Below are 22,064 nucleotides of genomic sequence, written 5' to 3'. Positions count from 1 at the left end.
AATTATCTTTCTCAAGGACCAATCTTCGTAGACTCAAACATAGTTGCGGACGGAGCACAAAAATCAATGGACATTACAGGCTAATTCATCATTCACCCTTATTATTGAGCTAGACATTCTGTTATACTCTCTCCGAATCATCAAGATATCTTCTTAAACTCTATTTATTTTGATTCGTTCATCGGGTCATCAATCTTTATAGTATTGTTTCATAAATTTAATATTAAAGTGTTTCAAAACTCTCAAGCATGGAACACCGAGCCCCGAGCACGAAGATTTGCCTTACAATAGGCCGGAACTCCAAGCTCCGCGCTCAATAACTTTACCTTACGATAGGTCGGAACTCCGAGCTTCGCGCTCGATGACTTTATCTTATGACAGGCCGGAACTCCAAGCTCCACGCTAGATGACTTTACCTTACGACAGGCTAGAACTAGATATCCAAGCTCCGCGCTCGATGACTTCGGATTAGGCACCTAAGATAGCTTTATCCGAACTCATCAGAACCGGACTCGTACTATAAACTTCTAGTTGCTGGTGCCAAGACGAGTGAATCCGAGTTAACTTAACACCTTTTTCTTCAACTAATGTTCGCGAAAGGGACGCCAAAAATCTAGTAAATTGGGGTAGAGTGAATGGCCCATCGGATAGTAGTCAATGGCACGCGCCATTTATACTCCTTCATTCACGATCATGAAGCGGAGCAATTGGAGCGGAATTTATATTTATTTTAGGAAATTTACTATATTTTTGGGCAAAACTACGAAAGATCTAATTAACTGTATGGCCGTCACGTGAGTTCGTGCCTTTGCCCCGTCGTAACGTCGCCCCCGTCGTTATCACTCTTACCTTCCATTCACTCCCCGTCACTTCGTTCGGCCGTCGCTTTGCTCGTACCTTCCACCGCGTCTAACTCACTCGCCCCTTCCATTTACTACTATCCGATCTTTTGGCCATGAACGACCTGTTGCTGAGAGTGAATAGCTATCGGCGCAATGCCATACACACTAATAAATCAGACAGGAAAGAAAAAGGAAGGAGACCCGGACACAATAACCAATTGAAAACCAATAACCAATGAAAATGAAACTACTCAATTTCAAATACCAAATACTTACAGTCTTAAGTAAATTAGACAAGTCTTAAGTCAATTCTAAATTAGAAAAGTTTGAAGTCAATTCTAAATTAGAAAAGTTTGAAGCCAAGGAGTTAGTACTCATAAAAGTTTGAAGCCAAGGAGTTAGTACTTATAACTAATCTAGAGAGTACGTCAGATAGTCAGTCAGAGTTAAAGAGAAGTACGAGAGTAAGGGACGGTCTGAACCCCAGATCCTCATTGAGGTTAAAAGAACCTGAACCCCTGATCTTGAGCCCCTGATAAAGAGGATTCAGAAGCCTTTTTCTAAATAGGTCTGAGCCAGAGTTTGATCCGGATAAGCCTTTTCGCACTCCCGCCTTTTAGGCTATCTTATATATAACTATAAACTCTATAACTTTAATTCGTTTAACTATAACTTGAATTCGTTTTCTTTGACTAAGATAGAGAGGAAGTCTTGGAACGGAAGAGTGCACCCCGTCGTTTCACTCGGCCGTCCTCCTCCCGTCACTTTGTTCGTACCTCTTGCTGCGAAGCGACTACGAGGTAAGAGTTCAAGACACAAGTTGGCACGTGCCTATCACTCAGAATCGCTATCTCCTACCTCGGATGGGAGTTCAGAGCGTTATGCCTAGACCCTCCGAGTTCATGGCACATGCCATTCACGACTCTTGCTAAGGAGCCAGAGTCTTATCCAGCCTTTTCTAAGTTGGAAATCCGCTTTACTAATTGACACGAAACATATTTAGGACACCATCTTTATTAATGAAAATTATTTGAGTACCCGGAGCAGCTCGAGTCTCCCGAACTGAGTGATGAGCGAACAGTTGATGCATGTGTTACGCTAACGCTAATAGTCTCTGCTACTTCAGTATCCGGTTCAATTGGGTCTTTCAGAGGGAGGACGAGAATACGAAACTACGAAAGACCTACTCTCTACTCTAATAGCATTCACTGCAGCTGTGAATTAACTGAGTTCTTCATCTCGGGAACGAGTACGGGACTAAAAACTTGAATAAGCTGGTGCTGCTTCAGGGGAGGCTCAACACCGCTCCGTGGGTGTAGTTTGATACCCGATCTTTTGAACTCGTACATATCAGCAACAGGTCGAATAACGGTGGGTTGCTTGGGAACTTCTTTTCCCTTTTCCAGCACCGCGTGCTTCTATTCTCCGGTAATCTCTGTCTCCAACTCCTCTGCCCGCATATGAGCCAGCAAGTCCATTCACGACAGCTGCTTAGTTCAATTCAATTCTGTACCGGTAGAGTTCTTTCTGCTGCCGAAAAGGTATAATATGCTGGAAAGAGTTCTGCTCCCTTTATGCCAATGACTCTAACCCGCTGCATAAACTATAGAACTTTCATCCCTTTTGCGTAACCTGCTTCCTGCTTATTCATTTTATAGTGATAACACGCACACTACTCACTACTCATTTCCTCTGCCTATGGCATTACGCTTATAACTTCCGGAATTAACTCTTGGCACCGTAAGATGTCCGCGAACAAAAGAAAAGGTACGAGGAACGACGTGAGCAGCCTAGAAAAGCTGGCAAGCATAGAAAGCTCTCTCCTACCTCGGTCTGGACTCATACCATTCACAGATCACTTAATTAATTGACTATCCCGAACGCGTACAAAAGGAGTTGGATCAAAGGGCAGATCGGGCACCAGAACCATTCCACGATAATCAAAGGGGCATGAAGATTCATTAGAAAGCTCAGGGTTAGGAGAAGAAACCATTCACTCTCATAACTCATATGTCATGGAATCTCACGCGAGCTACAATAAGGAGCGGAGCCTACTGCAACGGACTCATGAAGAATCCTTTCCCTTCAAAAAAGCCTCCTAATAGGCCCTTACTTATATTTCTCTATATAAATTCACTCTTTCCCTCCTACCCATACGTCTCTTTCGCTCCACTCAGCGGAGTCTTGTCCACGTCACTATCGCCAATTACTATTAATGGGCCTCGTACGCTCTTTGGGTAGTTTGAGGTTAAATGAAAAGAAGAACAGGAGCATATGCCTTCTACTCTTTTTATTCCCTCAACTCTGTAGCTCTTTCCCTTCCGAGTACAAATAGTGAGAGGGTACCTACCTGCTTATGACATCTTTATAGTGCCTCCAAAGTAAGACCTATCACTCCAATTCTATTCATGCTTGGCACACTCTACTGTTCAAGATGTTAGGAAATTCAATGAGTTGTATGATGACGTCACCGTCCGTCGCATTCGATGAGATTAATTATATATTATATAACCCCGTCGTTTCACTCGAATTTATATTTATTTTAGGCGCATTCGATTATTCATATAAGAATAGAATCTGATGGCCGGTACAGTTACGTTAGATAGAGAGAATTCTTATAATTCTTAGTAATGAGTTCACTTTGTTCTTTCATTCAAGCTCTAAAGTGAACGAAAGTACGGGAAAAGATCCTTATCTGCGTAATGCGTAACGTAACTCTAGGGTGACGAATCACAGAAAGAAGGGTAGAGTGAATGCGATAATATTTGCAATTTGAATAAAAGATAAAAGATCAAAAGATCAGAATCAGAGAAAAGATGCTTAACTCAAAATATGAGAGAGAGAGATGCTTAACAAGAAATAGGATCTGAATAGAAAAGGAAAAGGGAAGGGGACCCAAAGAGCCAAGGAGTTAGTAAGCAGAGGATACTTCTAACATAAAGAAAGAAATCAATCTAGCATATCAGAGGAAGGGGCCCCAAAGAGCCAAGGAGCCAAAGAAGATAGTACTCAGAACATACCCATAAGAAAATGAATCAACAAATGAAACAACTCAATTTAAATTTTCAAATACTGAAGTCAATTCTAAATTCAAGCCTTTGCCTTTGAGGTTCCAACTATTTTAAATTCTTTTAGCTTAAGATTTTACTAAGGAAGTCAAGAGTGAAAGAGAAGTACGAGAGGGCCAATTAATAGTAAGTAGATCTTTCTCCGTTTTTCATATGTTAGACTGTTGCTGCGACAGCGACGTGGAAGGAGTGATAACGACTTCACCCCGCCTTTTAGGTTCTTTGCCAGATCAAAAGCCCCGGAGAAAGAGGATGAAGAGGTATGAGCCATACTCACTCTTGGAATTCACGCAATTATACTGGTAATAATCTGCAGAGGCCCCAAAAACCTAGTAAGTAATTATGTCACCTTACTATATATTTCACCCCGTATATATATTAAGTTCGTAATACTATAATTTGCTGCGAGTGAGAAAGTCTTCGACGCGCTCGACCATGGGGAGAGGGAATTCACTTCTAAACTCAAAACCCTGTTTTAGTGTTTTTTGGGCTTTTTTTCCCCTTTTTTTTGCCTATTTTTTTGTATTTTTTGCGACATTTTCGCGCATTTTCATCTCTCCAAATTCTATCAAAATTGGGCTCCAAAACTATTATAGAATAGGTCGTTGAAAGTTTTGCCCTACTATAATATAAGTTCCTCGAAAAACTCGCAGGTTCGAGCGTGCCGTGCAGTGCGTGAAAACGCTTGGGTACCTAGTAGGTTATGTTATTTCAATGTTTGCTAGTATACGGCAGGAGCAGCTGCAAACATTTGAAGGAATCCATCAGGTTCCCAGATGCATGGAGACCACATCCTTTGTCATGACTCAATTTCCTTTCCGTAAAGATTACTATTTTAACAAATTGGACTCTCGTGGAGGATTCTAAATTGGTTGCAGAGTATGCTTGAAGATGATTATGTAAACAAATAATACTTAAAATGGAAAAAATAGAAAAGATAAAAGTTTTTTTATTGGTTTCTTCCGTGTGTTTTTATTATAAATAAGTTTCATTTAGCATTATATTTTTTTTCTTATTTTTGGTCGAATTTTCAGTATTTTAAGTGTGATGCTCATTTGTAATTTTACTTAGGTTTTTATTTGCTTATTCCTATGTTGATTATTTTGGGTGAAGTTTCTGGGTTTTGCTTATGAACTGTATTTATTATTTTCACTTAATGATATTCCTTATTTACAAATTTAGATTTTTCTACTTATTTTGTTAATATCAATGATTACATGGGCTTTTTTTTCTCCATGAAAAATTTCATAATTGCATTAATTTTAAGCAAAGATTTCGTGTCTGTATTTATAATAATATACTTTAACCTTATGTTAACCATTTTTATCATTCTAAAAATTATTTTAAGTAAGTTTTGGACCTATTATGGTTATAAGGGAATTTTACTAAAAAGTGCCTTTGATATATAAGATTTATTTAAAGGTCCTAGAGACAAATGTGTGAAATATTCTTTGTTTGTTTACTTTTAATAGTGTTCCTATGGTTGATTAAATCCAAATTTAGAATGCAATTTGATTAGCAAATGAGTTTTTTTTGTTAAATTCAGAGAAATATATCTTGTCTCTTGATGTTTGAAATTTTATGATCATCACCATTATTATTATTATTATTTTTGTTTTCTCAAAGTAAAACAATGAAAATATATGAATTTAATTTGCAAGTTAATTTGTAAAAAGGACCTATTCTTGACTAATAGATGTCAATAAATTTGTTTGCACTTGGAAAAGGACCTATTTTAAGAATGCAGGTTGAATTGGAAATTAATTTATGCTTTCAAAATAGTATATTTCTCTCACTTTCTACAAGTTCGAGAAGATAAAATTGAGCATTTTAGCATCCAAAATTTTAAAATATTTTTTATTTGTAGATTAATTTCCGGTCAGAAATTTTATAAGGAGTCACTTTTTAGAGCCCAAATAAATTATAACCGGAGTCACTTTTTGTTATAGGGATGTCCTTTTGTAAATCTTAATTCATTAAGTGTGGATTTTTGGTAAAATGCCCATGGCTAAGCTAAATAGATCCACCAACAAACACAAAAAGTTGATGCCTCCATCACAATGTACGGTGGCACTTGGAGAGAAAATGATTAATCAAGATGATAAAGAATTCTTTAATCTACGATCCGATTTCTCTCGCCATTAACACAAACCAAGGTTGCGACAATGGCCTGCCTCTGGCTGCTAAATATTGTTCTTCAGAATCATGCATCGCATCGCATGCACGGACGACGTCCATGTGAGCGATGCCTCGTGGGCAACATGCATGACTAAATTTATGGGAAAAAAACATTCATATATCTTCATATATATCCAGTTAACTCGCAATAGCCATTTCTATCAAATAGAGTCGATCGAGGAAGGAAAACAATGATGGTGTACATATCTGACGTACGGTCCAATTACTGATTTAATCAGAATCACACACTAAAAACACTAATGCTATCGTCGTAATATATATCTATTCAAAGACCTAGCATGCAGTGAACATTTTGCAATCGACCTACGTCCCTATAGTAAACCTCAGGATTTTTACAAATCCACCTTCTGCGATCATAGTTATTGCTGAAAACCGATCTACGTACGTACGCAGTCACTATAGCTATTGTAAGCAACGTGTGGCCACGAGTATCGACGCAAGCTGCAGCAGCTCAAATACGGAAAAGTGAGGAGATCAGTAACAACAATAACAAGAGAGCTAGAGCACTTGAGATCAAAAGATTTTTTTCCCTAGCTCTTGATTCTACTATCACAAAATATAAAGCATGGGAGTCTTATATAGAGCATTAATTCATCTATCGATTTAAAATTAAAATTTGTATTAAGAAAATGATTGCATAATAATATTGGTCAAATTATTATATTACTATTTTAAATTACAAATATTATATTATATTTTTATAAAATATAATTTTATTTAATAAACTTATATATTTTATAAGTTTTTAATTTTAAAGTATATTATATGAACATTTTTACATCTTTTAAGTCTGAATAAATATATACACTAAGTTGTAAATAATTTTAAAGTGATCAGATGATTCAAAATGATCATATTATATAATAATTTTAGTTGAAAAATACATCATTTTATAATTTAAAAAATCTAAATAGATAAATATTCTCTAAAAAATTATTAGCATTTTCATACTTTGGTGGCCAAAGACTAAAAATATCATGTAGCATTTAAAAAAAATCAAACTACATAATCATATTTTATTTTATTTTTAAACATATGTAAATAGATAAATACATTCTACAAAATAATTAAAGTTTATTATTTTTTCAAAATGAGCAACAAAGTGACCACAACACATAAAAAATATTACCATAATTATAAAAAAGAATTGTACATATCCAACTGTTTGACTACGGTTATAACAAAAAAAAACAATTCTTTTTTAGTTTTCTACTTCCATGTTTATCACGTTTTTTTCCTAGTTTAATATCTAGCAGCTGTAACCTCCACATCCACAGACAAATTGTAGCAGTGCTCCAAATTTCCTTCCCGTCTTCCACTTTTTCCTCCCTCTCTCTTCCTTCCCATGCTTCCTCTCTCGCTACCACATGTTCAATTTTATCTCCGTCACTGGATCGCTCGGATTTGATTTGTCGGATCGGTAGATCCTCCACAACTGCAGCGAGCAACCAAAGTCGCAGCACGCGCACGCACCATGGCTTCTTTAAATACTCTTACAATTGCATATGCATGGCACCGCTGACCGCACTGAAGCACCGGAGGAGCTACGCCTCGATCGATCTATCCCACCGGAGATGGATTGCCTGCGGGAGTGGCCGGAACCGATCGTCCGCGTGCAGTCCTTGTCCGAAAGCGGCGCGCCTACCATCCCGGCCCATTATGTGAAGCCGCCGTCAGAGCGCCCCACCGCTGCCCCCGCCGCAGCGGGCCTCAGCATCCCCGTGGTTGACCTCGGCATGCTCAAGGACGGAGCGGACGCCGCCTCCGGCGACGCCGCCACCGTGAAGGCGATCGCAGAGGCGTGCCGAGAGTGGGGGTTCTTCCAGGCGGTGAACCACGGGGTGAGCCCGGGGCTGCTCCGCCGAGCGCGCGAGGTGTGGCGCGGCTTCTTCCACCTCCCCATGGAGGAGAAGCAGCGCCACGCCAACTCTCCCATGACTTACGAGGGCTACGGCAGCCGTCTCGGGATCCAGAAAGGGGCCATTTTGGACTGGGGCGACTACTACTTCCTCCACTTCCTCCCCCTCTGCTTGATGAGCCACCACAAGTGGCCTGCTTTGCCTCCCACGTTAAGGTGCCCTATCTATCTATCTATCTATCTATCTAATCAATCTAACCACAGAGTTATGATCCAAAGATTCATTAACACAGGGAGACTACCGACGAGTACGGCGAGGAATTGAGGAAGCTGTGCCGGAGAATAACGAGGGCATTGTCGATGGGTTTGGGGCTGGAGGCGGACCACCTACCGGCGGCGTTCGACGAGGAAGGAACGTGCATGAGAGTCAACTTCTACCCTAAGTGCCCGCAGCCGGAGCTCACGCTGGGCCTCTCGGCCCACTCCGACCCCGGCGGCATGACCATCCTCCTCGTCGACGACCACGTCGCCGGACTTGAGGTCCGCAAGGCTGACTCCTGGATCAGCGTCCGACCGCTCCCGGACGCCTTCATCGTCAACATCGGCGACCAGATTCAGGTAGCCACTGATGCTCCCATCAATAGTATCCTCTCCCATTCTTATCCGAATGTATTCATTTTATAAAATATCACCTGTGACTCATGATTCATGGTAAAGGATAAACAACAACTGATAGACTAGTTCAAATATATATATAATAATTCCCCGATAAAAACACACGTGATTTAATCGGTTCCGTTGCTCGATGATCGCTCCAGCTGAGAGAACGCATGCCATTACTTTTTGCCTGCATAATGAAATCCATTAATTAATTAATTAATTCAGGTGCTGAGCAATGCGGCGTACAAAAGCGTGGAGCACCGGGTGACGGTCAACGCCTCGTCGGAGCGGCTGTCGATGGCGTTCTTCTACAACCCGAGGAGCGACATACCAATCGGGCCCATCCCCCAGTTGCTGACGGCCCATCGGCCCGCTCTGTACCAGCCCATGACCTTCGACGAGTACCGCCTCTTCATGAGGAAGGCAGGCCCACGTGGCAAAAAACTAGCCGGCTGAATATACCTCTCAGATCTCGCCATGTACATGATCTCAATTAAGTCGTCGTTAATTAGAAAGGGCAGTAATACAATTAAATTACTTGTAATATATTAATTATATCGTGACGTACGGCATGACGACGATGAGGAGATTTGAAGTCGCCATTAATCAAAGATCGATTTGGATTCCTCATTGTTTTCATACGCCGCTCATGTTCATTATTATATTAATTATGCAGCAAGTTGTGCAAAGTAGGCACTCGATCGATCAACACAACAATTCCAATTTCAATTCCATTGAATAATAATAATAATACCGCGCATGTGTTTGATTGCTTGGTGTGTTTTTTAAGCGTCTTCTTGCCAGGTTTGGCTTAATTACAGCACTACTTTAAAAAAAAATCAAAAAATGTCAGTCAGTCTCATGGACTCAATCCCTAGGGGTGGTCGGTCCGACTCCACGGAAGTTTCCCACCGACCACCAGGGTAAATCGGAAAGCGCATATGGCGGCCAATCCAGATGTCCAACATCCTTTGATTGCGTTCCCCATTTGGAGGAAAATTCTTACAAATACGCCGTAGTTGAGGATCGAACCGCGGATCCCTAGATCACAACCTGGATGTCCTACCATTACACTATTATCTCGGGGACAATTACAGCACTACTTTAAGCTAAATGCCAAATGAAGATTCATTATTAATGTCTGTATTAATTAACTTGATAGAAGAAGGTTCTATCTTGACCTTATCGAGTAAAACAAATTACATGGCCGGCTGGCTGGTTGTACGTGTCTCTTAATTATTAGATAAATAAGTCTCAATGAACTATTAAAATATAATGTGTTGCTCGTAATTTTCTCCTTCTCATATCCAACCATCAGTTTAATTAATTTGACACGCAACACTCGATCGAATTGTTGTCCTTTTCAGTTCCAACGAAATTTATGATCAGGCGCACACAATCTATATATTGCTTCCAGAAAAGTGTAAAAAAATTATGCATACAGCCAATAACAAGGTTGAAGTTGGATGTTCAGCAAACTCGTCTTCAACCTCATTTATGAGAACAGTAAACAATTTCAAAGCAACTTTATATTTAATTAAGCATGGTGGTTTCGTACACAGCACGACATTTATTTATTTCCTCGTTCACTCTTTAAACGTGGCCCAAATTAATCCTACAAAAATACTACTGTCTTGTTTGTCCATGTTTGTGTGGATAATACAAAAGTAACTTCATTCAGTTTAATTAATGCATTCGAGGACAAAGCAGAACCATAATGGATATTAACATCTCAGCTTGTCTCACTCTGTGCCACCTATAGAGGAATGCAAGTCCATGTTTACACCAGAAAATCATATATTATTAATTAAAAGAATCGAAAACGATGTATACCAGGAAATATAATCCACTTTATGCTATCGAACAAATGAGCTATCTTCATTCAGAACGTCAGATCAAATAAAAGGATAAACATTAAAAGCAATACAAAAGACAAAAGAGATCAGCTGATTAGGGATCGAGGGGTACTTGCACATAAAGGGGGTGTTAGAATGAGTCTAATATATAATTCCAATCATATATAATTTTTTAGGACTATTGAACCTAATTTAATTAGCAATTGAACTCTATATATATGATAGATTTATAACCCAAAAATGGTAAGAGTACGATTTAGTTTGCATTATATATATTGACTTGTAACCATTATTAAACTCTTTATTGCTTCATTTTAATTAACTATCAAAACTAATATAAGTGATGTGTTTTGACATAAAAAATTAGGGAGCTGATGGTATGAATACTTCTAAAATAACAAGAAGTTAAGGATCATCTATGGATCATCATAATTAGTCTATCTTTATTTGAGATAAGTATGAAAGTGGAGCATGTTGTAAAACATTCTTGATGGTCATTTCTTTGTTATAGGAGTTAAATTGTGGCCTTTAGCTTACTTATTCATTTTAAGATATATATTTAATTTAAATGAAATTCAGTGCTGAAGTTTTCATGTAATATGATGTGCATGAAGAATCACTGACATCGACACTGGTTAAAATGTTTTGATTATTTTACATTTATGTTTAGAGATTTTTGTGTTAAATATATACTAGTTAAACATTTTTATGTTCTAGTAAACTTTGATAACATTATGATGCAGGGGATTCGAGCTTTGGAAGATCATAACTTTTGACTCTGATGGAACCCATAATGATTTATATTAAACCGAAGTGGTGAATCAGAGTTTAGGCAATCTTTTAAGGTGTTTGGCAGGAACTAAACCAAAGTAATGGGATTTGACATTGTCTTAAGTAAAATTTGCCTATAACAGATCAAAAAACATAACACAAGTGCAAGTCCTTTTGAAATTGTCTATCGATAGAACCCATTTGGGGTACTTGATTTAGTCGCTATCCTACGTATGAGATGATTTAATTCTGAAGTAGATGAGATGACAGATCATCTTTGAGGTATCCATGAGCAAGTGAAATAGGCTATCCATGACAACAACACCAAGTACAAGAAATGGATTGACGATCATTGTCGTCAGATACTTTTTGATGTTGGTGATTTTGTTTCGGTTGTATTAATCTATGATCGTTTCCCTGTTGGCAAGTATAATAAACTCAGAGAACGAAAGATTGGACCATGAAAGATATTGTAGAAAATCAATGACAATGCTTATAAGTTGCGCTTCCTTAGTCACTTAAAGACTTCTGATATTTTTAATGTGAAACACTTAAGTCCTTATTCTATGGATGTTGATGATACTATTCTAAACTCACGGACGAGTTCTTTTCAACCTGGGGTGACTAATGTTAGAGGATCCGAGCGTCGGGAGGCCATAACTTTTGACTCAGGTGGAACCTATAGCGACCTAGTCTTGGGCTCACAAAAAATGCCATTTGGTGGCTCAAATGATTTTTCTTTCTGTTAGGATTTTTTTCTTCTATTATGATTTTTCTTTTTGTTAAGATTTTTTCTTTGTATTATGATTTTTTTCTTTCTTTTACATCTTTGAGTTTTGGGATTGTTTAGTTGATGCGAGGATATTATCTTTTGGTTTGTGAATAAACTCTTTTCGTTTAAACCTAGAGGCGACTCCTCTACGTTTGTGATTCCTTTGTGTTTTCTCTGCAATTCTTACAAGGAAACAAGCCTACAGAATAATCGTTATTCTGTCCAACGTCATATTATATGCAAAATTTATCATTCCTTTTGCAACAATATGTTGATTCCCTATAGATACTCAACCAACACAATAAAGCATCTTTATATATGATAATTTTTTTAAAAAAACAATACATTGGAGATAAGTTGGAAATCATGCTTATTTATATGAAATACAATAGTTGGTCATGTTAAAGTCCCTTCCTCACTAAATTGTTCAATGTGTCACCAAGTGTAAACTCATTTTTCACACTTTGAGTCCACCTTTCTTGTCTCATAACTTCATTAAGTTTTTGCTGCAGGGTTTTAGAAATTGAAGGATTGTTTCTGCTTGCAAAAAAGTTTGATATTTCTGTTGCCTTCTCACTTGTTCCAAACTAAAAGTAAAATAATAAAAAACAATATTAGCAAAATGATGAACACTATCATTTTAAATTTAAAAAAAAATCAAATGATTAAGTCACAAACCAATGACACAATAGATGAGGCTACATAAGGTAAGATCATTTCTGACCATTTCTTTTGTATTTTATCATCCCAATTTTCCTGTAACATGATAGTTAATAATTATAGCTTCATTAAGTAATATTATTGAGTTATTTCATAAAGAATGAAAAACATTACAAAAATAAAAATTATATGAGCTCCAATAATTTATGAAAATCCTGCACTTGCTAATTCAGAATGAAACATATTATACTAAAATAAACAATTTTTAAAATTAATTAGTTTTTATTAATACTCATAAATTATTTAATTTTATTGACAATGTTTATTATGCTTAATTACATAATGTCAATATGTACAAAGGCCATAAATTTAGTTAAACATATAATAAACTTCTTCTTTGGTATTATATCAAATTATTAAAAAATCTTTATAAAATGTTAAGATATTTTAAAAGTATAGTTTGCAATATTTTGTTTCTAGACACGCCACCTTTTTTTTTTGTTGTCAATTTTGTATCGTAATGTGCTTTTGTAGGCAAAGTACTAATAGACATAATAGAATGTATATTATTTCATACAAAATTCTTTTTATAAGGAGATTTTTGGAAATTATGAATTGTGATATCTTTATCATAAGTTATTTTTTTTATAATAATGTTCAATTCTTATACTTATTAAAGCAAAAAAAAAAATAAATTAGCATAAGTTGATTGCATTTGTGTAAACTATAAAACTCAAATATTAATAATGCTAAAAAATGAAGCTAAATTTTAACTACGAGGTTATAGTTTATAAAATGACTATCGAAGAAGTTACATAAATAAAAACAAATGACTCCAAATGTAAAATAAATGTCAATATCTATAAATTAAATAATAATCATATAAAGAAATATTAGATGAAATAATAGTATGCACAAAAGATCAAACTTTAAGAGAATTTTAAATGATTCTTTAAATTTGTACTATATGTATTTTTATGAACAATATAACCAACATAAATCAAATAATGTAATATTTATATACAATGAACTTTAAAATAATTTTAAACCAAACTACAATGGCTATATTGGTTTCTTTAAAACATACCTTTAACCATCTCCATGCAATTTCTCTACCTGCTCTATTAATGGAATACAAACCACTTATTACATCTTGAGATTGAACCTTTCAAGTAAATTTGAACAAAATAGTTTATTTATCCATTAGGAAGAACAACATAAAGGAAATAGTAATAATGAAAGAAGTTACCTCAGAAGATAATAAAAAGTTAAGTGATTCAAGGAGTATATTTGGATCTGGACATGTTGCAAAACATGCTAAAGACCAATCAAACGCTTATTAGTTACAATTATGAGGGAACTAATTAGAGTATGATAAAAGTTAGATAGTTCACATACATAAAATGAGTGTTTTTTCACCACCATCATCTGTTTCTCTATAAAGCTTTAAGAGAAATTCATAACCAGATCTATTGGTAGTGTTAACCCTTTGCATTATAGAAACATATACCGCCTATACAAATTCAATCAAAATGAATGAATAGAAAAAAGATATATAATGACTAATGCTAAAAAATATCTTAATTTACCCTTTTAATATCCGGTGATAAGACAATTGTACTTCTATTACTCAAGAATGGTTGTAGATGTTCAATTGCTTCATTTATAGTTTTCTCATGTCCAAGTAGCACAAGGGTAACAAATATTTGCCTTCTTAAAAGGACATCCAATTCGCTTTCATTTTTTTTAGCATCCCAACCCAACTTCCTGAGAAGTTACTCGTTGTTACATAAGAAAGAGAAACTACTAACGCATACAAGAAAGAATTTCAATTTCAAAAAACAAATTCATTTTAAATGTATAACATTTCTTAACCTCTTAAATTAAGTCCACCAAGATCTAAAAATTATCTTATGCTTGAAATTTGCTTCTAAAAAATAATTGATTATTTTTAAATTTTAAAAGTGATATTGTGATGAAGAGTATATGACAAATTGAACTTAAACAACTTCGATATCAAAGCCATAAAAAATAGACTCATACTTAAATTTAATCCATAACCATATTAGATGAAGGTAGTGGAAACCCACAATTTCTTATTATAGTACTCATGAGTAACAATATTAAGAATTTAATATCTAACAAAAAGTATTTTATAAATCAATTTTAACCATTAAAAAAATTAAAAGTCAAATTCTGCACATCATATTAGTCTTAACAAAAATAAGCAGATGAAACTATTTATTTTTTAAATTTAAAAACTAAAAGCAAAGAGAATTAAGAAATACTAAAATCAATGTTATTACTAATTAATAAACATAGTTAATGTCACCTTTTTTATATCATCTCTTTTTTATTCTATTGTTTCATAATGTATACTTTATTGAAAAACAACTAAATTATGTAGCTATTAAATTTAACAAACATATGCAACTAAAAAGAAAGAAAATGTTATAAAAGGATATAATTTTGAATTAGATGGACTTACTCTGCAGGAGATTGTAGAAGATTCATAAAGAATAATTTAATATCATTTGAAAGTTCAGGTTTAGCATCAGCTATTAAGTCTACGATAGTTAGACCAATCTGTCAAAGCAATGGAAGAGGATCATGAACAAAACAATATACATGTAATATTAAAGAGTTGGGAAATGAACTTACCGCTCCAATATGTTTTAGAATGAGTTGATTAGTCTCTCCTCGATAAACATTTAATAATGATAAGAAAGATGATAATGTTTCCTTGTTAGCTTTGCAAAATGAAAAATAATCCTCCAAAACTCCTACATTAGAATTGTGGATGGTCCTTTAGACATCAAAAATATTATAAAAGTTAATAATCCTACTACTGCCATACCAAATTTATCCATTGCGCTTAATTGATTAGCCTCTATTGCATTTCTTAGCCTGGTTTCAAGTTCATCATCATAATGCACTTTGTATAGTCCTCCTTGGTTTATATTTAATTTGATCCAAGCATTTTGAGAATTCCCTTGGTTGCCTTGATCTTCCAAATTCAATTTGGCAGACTTTGAATTTAATAAAAAAGTTTTGATGGTGTCATATGAACCATGTGATAATGTAATAGGAATAATCCATTGACTATCATCGAAAGATCCATCCAATAAAAATCGAGTCTGTAATTAAAAAAATACATATCATGTGTAACTTTTAAATTTCATGTCAAGGATATAAGCAAATATAATTATAAATTTAAGTGACAAAATTTTCACTAGAATTCAAATAAATTCCATATATACTCGAATATACATAATATTCAAGTTGAAACTAATGCATCTAGTCATTATTAGTCCAATGTAATGCATAACATTCTATTAACAAGAAATTACCTTTGACTAACTATACAGCAAAAGAGATAGATACAATAAATATACTAGGTAAATACAAGATTTTGCATAGTAGCGAAGTTAGGGGTTATCATCTATATAAATAACTATCATACTCAAAATAAATAAGTTAAGTAAATTCTTAGCTTATTATAAAATATGATCTGATAAAACTTTAGTTAAGATACACCACAAAATTATTAAGAAAATAACAAAATAAATCAACTAGAACATGTTGTTATATGTAGAAAAGAGTTTTAAAAAGTTAATATGCCAAAATTTTAATCTTTTTCAAATATAAAATTATAGCATAGAATAAAAAAATTTACCATGCATACTTAACATTGATCCTTCATTTATTATCTTGATTCTCCATACTCCTTTAAAGCTAGTTGTTATTCTTATTATAGATCATTATCAAGGTATAAATTGTAGATAGAATTGATTACCTTTGAATAGATCATTCATGAATCTCAAGTAAAGCTCATTAATTCTTTTACTACTTATAACTAATTAATGCAAGGACTTTGTAATTAGTTTGCACATAGATAAGAAATTTTATATGAAATCATTACTAAACTATTAAATTAAAAACACAACACAATATAAATGAGGCTAGAAGAAAACAAACCTGATTAATTTCTAAGATATTTTCTGTAAGCATCACATTTATGACAGGATATCCTTCTTGCTTCGTCCAAGAAGACATCATATCTCCGATAGGCTCATTAGTTTCCTCTTGAATAACATTCCAAAGGTCTTCAGTTTTTGCATTGGTGTGTGAATATCTTTTAATATATGCAGCTAATGATTTCTAAAAATGGTATTCAAAAATAAATTAGGTATATATATAAATATTTTACCATTTGAAAATTCTTGCAATAGGAAAGAAGCTAGATAAAAAAAGAAAATATTAAAGAAATTAAAATTTATTTCTTAACCAAATGAAATTATAATGTGACAAAACAAAATGAGCTAATTAATGACTAATCAATTGTAAATCCTTCATATCTTTTTTTAGTTTAGTTTGGAAATTAAGAAACCTTTCATTTTTTATACGATCTTCAATTAAGACACCCACATCATAGAAAAACTAGGTCTTTAGGTGTATAAATTAGTTATTAGAAATTAATTATCAAAGAGGTGTGATATCTTGAAACAAATGCAACTAATCCATGCCTATATCATGTTAGATATAATTTTAGAAAGTTAGTAGAAAGACAACTAAAAGAAGTCATAATCAAATGATATTAAATATAGAGCTAGCATTGCAAATATTATATGCAATTCTAACCTGAAAAGATTTATCTCCAAGATAATTTTGAAGCATTCGAATAACCAAGGCTCCCTTATTGTAGGTTATTGTGTCAAACATTTCAAATGCTTCAATGCCAGATGTGATATTCTGTACCTAAACAACGAAGTGAAACATAAACAGTAACTAAATAACATATATAATATTGGAAAAAGAGAAGAAATATTTATATTTTCAATAAAATTAACTACTTTAGAAAAGAACCTTGCATGATATAAATTGAAAACAAATAAGGGTGCATAAATTTATCACTTTTACTTAGTGAATTTGAGTTTTACTAGAGGATATACTATTCTATTGTTACAACTCTTTCATGACAAAAGTTTAGGTACTATTTGAAGTTGGAAAGTAAATACAAAAAATAGTTTTATAAATTGTGTTTCTAAATGGTAAACTTCTAAGTATTTCTAAAACTTTATTATATCTTTCCTTTGTGACAAGAATTTAGGTACTATTTGGACATTCAAAAGTAACATGATAAATCTAGAAACTCATCTTGGTTCTTATATTCACCATTATAGTCCTATATTTTACTAGATATGGATCATAATAAAGCCTAGTGCCCACCAATTGATTTAGTTATCATAATATTAAATTATAGACTAGAAATCATACCTAAGAACATTGTCAATGCACATTAATAATGGAAAAATCCTATTTGAGAAGAACTAAAAAGATAACTATAATTTATAGTGAAAATTAAATAAAGAGAATTATACCTGAATAGGATGGGAATGGGATAATGCATCTAAATGTAGAGTCTCAGTAGTATCATAAAGAAATTGACTCCACTTTTTCCATTCAGGAAAGAAATCATCTGTTACTAAACAACTCATCTATTTTTAGATGACATAAAGAAGATGCATCAATTTTATAGTTAATAAAATAATATAAAATGCACATCTAACATTGTGGAATGATGAAGTGTACCCAATTGGCAAACCCTTCATTTAGCCATAGATCTGTCCACCATTCCATTGTCACGAGATTTCCAAACCACTGATGGGCTAATTCATGTGTTACTACCTTTGCCACCTAAAAGGAACTTGTCTTAGAAAAATAAAAATCTGAAGTTGTTCCTTAAAGGTAAATAAAATATTTTTGTTAGAATTTGTTTGCATGAAGAGCATCTAAGATACAATATAGGGCAAATATAATAAAAATTTGATAATTTTTTTTCTAGTTGTATGACGTTTGTGCATGAAATAACCATACATGAAAAATCTAAATACAACATAAAAACCTTGTAGATCGATTACCTGTTGTTTATCCTTAGCAGATGAAGTCAATACGTCATATAATAAAGCTACTTCCGTGAATGTTATCAGTCCATAGTTCTCCATCCCGTCGGTTACAAAGTAAGGAATACCCACCATATCCAACTTGGGAAGGTCATAAGGAATAGAGAAATATCTAATATTAAGAAAAAAATAGTTCTTTGTCATTTTAAAAACTTTGAGCGTTAATAAAATAATTCAACTTAAAGACACAAGAGAGGAATCTATAGAGATTCGAAACAAAACCTAACATTATGATTGATGAAAAAAATCTAGAAAATAGTTAGCAATTAAAACATGAAATATATAAATATATATTCAATAGTTTGTATTTTTAATTTGAAGAATCTAGAATGCAATTTGCAATTATGGGAAAAAAACAAAGTGGTAAGTATTATACCCTTTCAACAAATCCAATGTCTTCACTGCAATATCTAAAGCAAATTTTCCTTGATTGCTTTTACCAACACGAGTATACACACGGATATTTACTCCTAAAGAAGTAACAAAGTATATGATTGTCAGAGTAGAAGAAAATGTTGTAAAATAATAAAAAACTATAAGAAATACTACATACCATCAGATGAATTTGCTTCTACGTAGTCCAATGAACCAACAATAAAAGCAACCAAGTAGGTGGACATAATTGGAGATTCTTCAAAATAAACTGTCTTGACAATACCATTATCCTTTTCACTTATCACTGGCATATTTGATAGCGCAACCAAATTGGATGGAACTTTCAATGTTATTTTGAACGTAGCCTATATTTTATTAAAAAATAATTAATATAAAGTCATATACCCAAAAAATTCTTAGAAGCACTCAAGCCAAAAATAAGAAATAAAAAAAAATCATAGCTAGACTATATTGTATGTTTCTTAAAAATTCCATCATCTTATACGATATTGTAATATAAAGTTGTGCACCTCAGGTTAACTCAATAGCTTATGCCTTGAGTCCAATAACAATATGAAAGGAAAGTGGGCCACTTGAAAAGTAAAATTATGAACTTTTATAGAATATTATGCTAGATTATATGAAATAATTCATGAGAGATAAATGAAATTTGCTACATCAAAAGGATAGATAAAATTTTTGGTAGAGTGTAAATCAACAATAGCTAGGATTATTTCTTTGTTATTTACTAAATTTAGAGTTGTAAATAAATCAGACATTTGTAAACAAGCTTGGTATTTGATTTGTAAAATTCATTTATGTTTATGTTTGTTCAATAGTAAAAAATATTAAACAAATAAGTTTGGTTTGTTAATATTCAAGAACAAGGTTCATGAATAATTTATAAATAAACTATTTATTATAAATTTATTTCTTAAATTTTTATTCCAAAACATAAAATTATAGTAATTTATAAATTTTTTATGATCTTAAAATATCCACAATATGTTATAAAAAAATAAAACTTATTTACAATCTTAAATTATTCATAATATGTTAAAAATAAAAATAATATAAATTTGATGTATTAGACAAATGTTTAATCTAATTTATAATCACAGCAATACTGTTAGTTGAGTTTAATAGAAAAGTTAAACTCGGCTTGAGTTTGATAAGATTCTAAATAAATAAGCTTGAATAAACTCGATAAGTAAATAAACAAGTTTTAGCATGGCTAAGTTTGGCTCGACTCATTTACAACCCTAACTAAACTTGTAATTATAAAATTCTAGATTAATCTCGTTGATTGTGTACTACTTATGTTATTTGAAGTTTCCTTAAAATCAAAGAAGTAAAATTGTTTGATTATTAGGAATATAATTTTGATTAGATATAGTAACAACTCAATTACCTTAAAAATAATGTTTTTCTTTATTGAAAATTATTTCATTTAATCTTTGAAGTAATTAAAGTCATGGGTGTCTCAATAGTCTTGATGGACTATAATTAATTTCCAACTATTCAATTTAATAGAAAGGCATGCTAAGTTATGCCTAGAATTTATCCATCATGTATATGCTTGAATATCTAATGTCACGATCGATTAGCACATCTATTATTGAGTCATTTCTTTAGTAGTAGTTTTTTCTAGTTGGTGAAGAATGAAACTCTAAATGGAGAATAAGTTGTTAAAAAAAAGTATTGAAGAATGAAACTCTAGATGCATAAGAAGTTGCAATTCTAGTTGCTTTTCTTATCTAATAGAAAATAAATTCTTTTCAATCCTAAATTAACTACATAGAAGTGAGAACAAAGAGTTCTCCTTTTGTTTATTTTGGTCTTTTTGTTTTGGGACTTATGGTCATTAGGCATTTATTCTTAATTGTAGCAACTTGTTAATGTTGCCATTTTATTTTAAACTCATTTAGTCTACTATTTCATGATTTTTTTAATGAATAATATAACTCTTAACTTTAGTAATCTATTCATTATTCATAGAGGTTCCACCAACACATGAATTGGGTAATTTATCAAAAATAATTTCTAAAGATTATAAAATAATTAAATAAATAATAAAAAGGATATTGAGAAAACTAATAATTTAGGTTAAGAAGGACCTTGAATGTTGGTTCATCCCAACATGGAAAACAACGTCTAGCATCTGTTGGCTCGAACTGGGTCACTGCCATAGTTTGTGTCTCTCCATGTTGCTCATAGGTGCTATAGAATACATATTACAATTGCTTTACTTTATCTAATAAAATAATAATATTAAGTTTCCTAAAATAAAATAATAGAATGTACCTTCTATAAAACCCCCTTGATTCATCATTTATGACACCACTATATTGAATGCTTAGAATGCCTTTTCCAATTGGAAGAATGTCATCGAACCCTAGAATTAGGATCTCGTCATCTTCAACCTCGATAATACTTGAGGGATGCTTTAGCTCCTATCATATCCATTGCAATTTAATAAAATTATAAAAGAAGATATTTTGAAATAAGTATGAAACAAATATATGTTCCGTTACCTCTCCGCTACCTCTAAGAAGATCACTACTGAACCAAATAGAGCTTTGCTCAACTACAAGGTCAGCAACATTAAGTACAAGATATTTCGTGGGGGAAACAAGGTCTATTGTGATCTCTATGACACCCAAGAAAGTAAAGTTAGAGAAGTCAACACTGATAGATAAATTATAGCTACGAGGGATGGCAAATTTTGGGAGCCGTGGTTGGCCCTTGAATTGTTGGACATTTTGTTGCAATTGTCCAATCTCCATAATTTCTCTTTCATGCATAATTGCTTGTGAAATTTGGTGATGAAAGAGGAGAATCATGATCATCAAACTTTTTATTATAATAAACAGAGGGAGGGATCTAAGTGGAGGCATGATTCAATCTTTAGGTACAAATAATTAATAATATTATAGAAGATGAAGAAAAAAATGAGAAAAACAAACACAATTAGTAACTAGTTAAATGAGAAATCAATATTGATCCATCCTAAAATGCTACCAAAAGGATGGTAGCTAAA

The 22,064-nt window shown here is 33.2% G+C and overlaps 2 protein-coding genes across 2 annotated transcripts; one reads left to right on the top strand and one right to left on the bottom strand.

Moving 5' to 3' along the window:
- The first annotated feature begins 7,445 nt into the window (after positions 1-7,445).
- Positions 7,446-9,332, top strand: LOC141833224 (jasmonate-induced oxygenase 1-like). The gene is made up of 3 exons (XM_074720610.1): positions 7,446-8,183; positions 8,261-8,585; positions 8,853-9,332. Exons 1-3 carry the CDS (start codon positions 7,615-7,617, stop codon positions 9,081-9,083), a joined length of 1,125 nt encoding a protein of 374 aa, XP_074576711.1. The 5' UTR covers positions 7,446-7,614; the 3' UTR covers positions 9,084-9,332.
- Positions 9,333-12,427: 3,095 nt separating this feature from the next.
- Positions 12,428-21,810, bottom strand: LOC141833873 (aminopeptidase M1-B-like). Its single transcript, XM_074721383.1, has 19 exons — positions 21,559-21,810; positions 21,329-21,477; positions 21,142-21,244; positions 19,203-19,389; positions 19,033-19,119; positions 18,608-18,768; positions 18,279-18,383; positions 18,068-18,184; positions 17,328-17,444; positions 16,665-16,847; positions 15,544-15,823; positions 15,348-15,469; positions 15,175-15,272; positions 14,276-14,453; positions 14,085-14,199; positions 13,936-14,003; positions 13,774-13,851; positions 12,705-12,782; positions 12,428-12,613 (listed from the first exon to the last, which is right to left on the bottom strand). The coding sequence occupies exons 1-19, from the start codon at positions 21,808-21,810 to the stop codon at positions 12,428-12,430; spliced, it is 2,664 nt and encodes an 887-aa protein (XP_074577484.1).
- Positions 21,811-22,064: the final 254 nt, after the last annotated feature.

This window comes from Curcuma longa, chromosome 8, assembly GCF_044706935.1.
Source record: "Curcuma longa cultivar G26 ecotype Majalengka, Jawa Barat chromosome 8, ITB_CL_G26_1.1, whole genome shotgun sequence".
Lineage (NCBI taxonomy): Eukaryota > Viridiplantae > Streptophyta > Magnoliopsida > Zingiberales > Zingiberaceae > Curcuma > Curcuma longa.
This window is presented reverse-complemented; position numbering and strand designations above follow the sequence as displayed.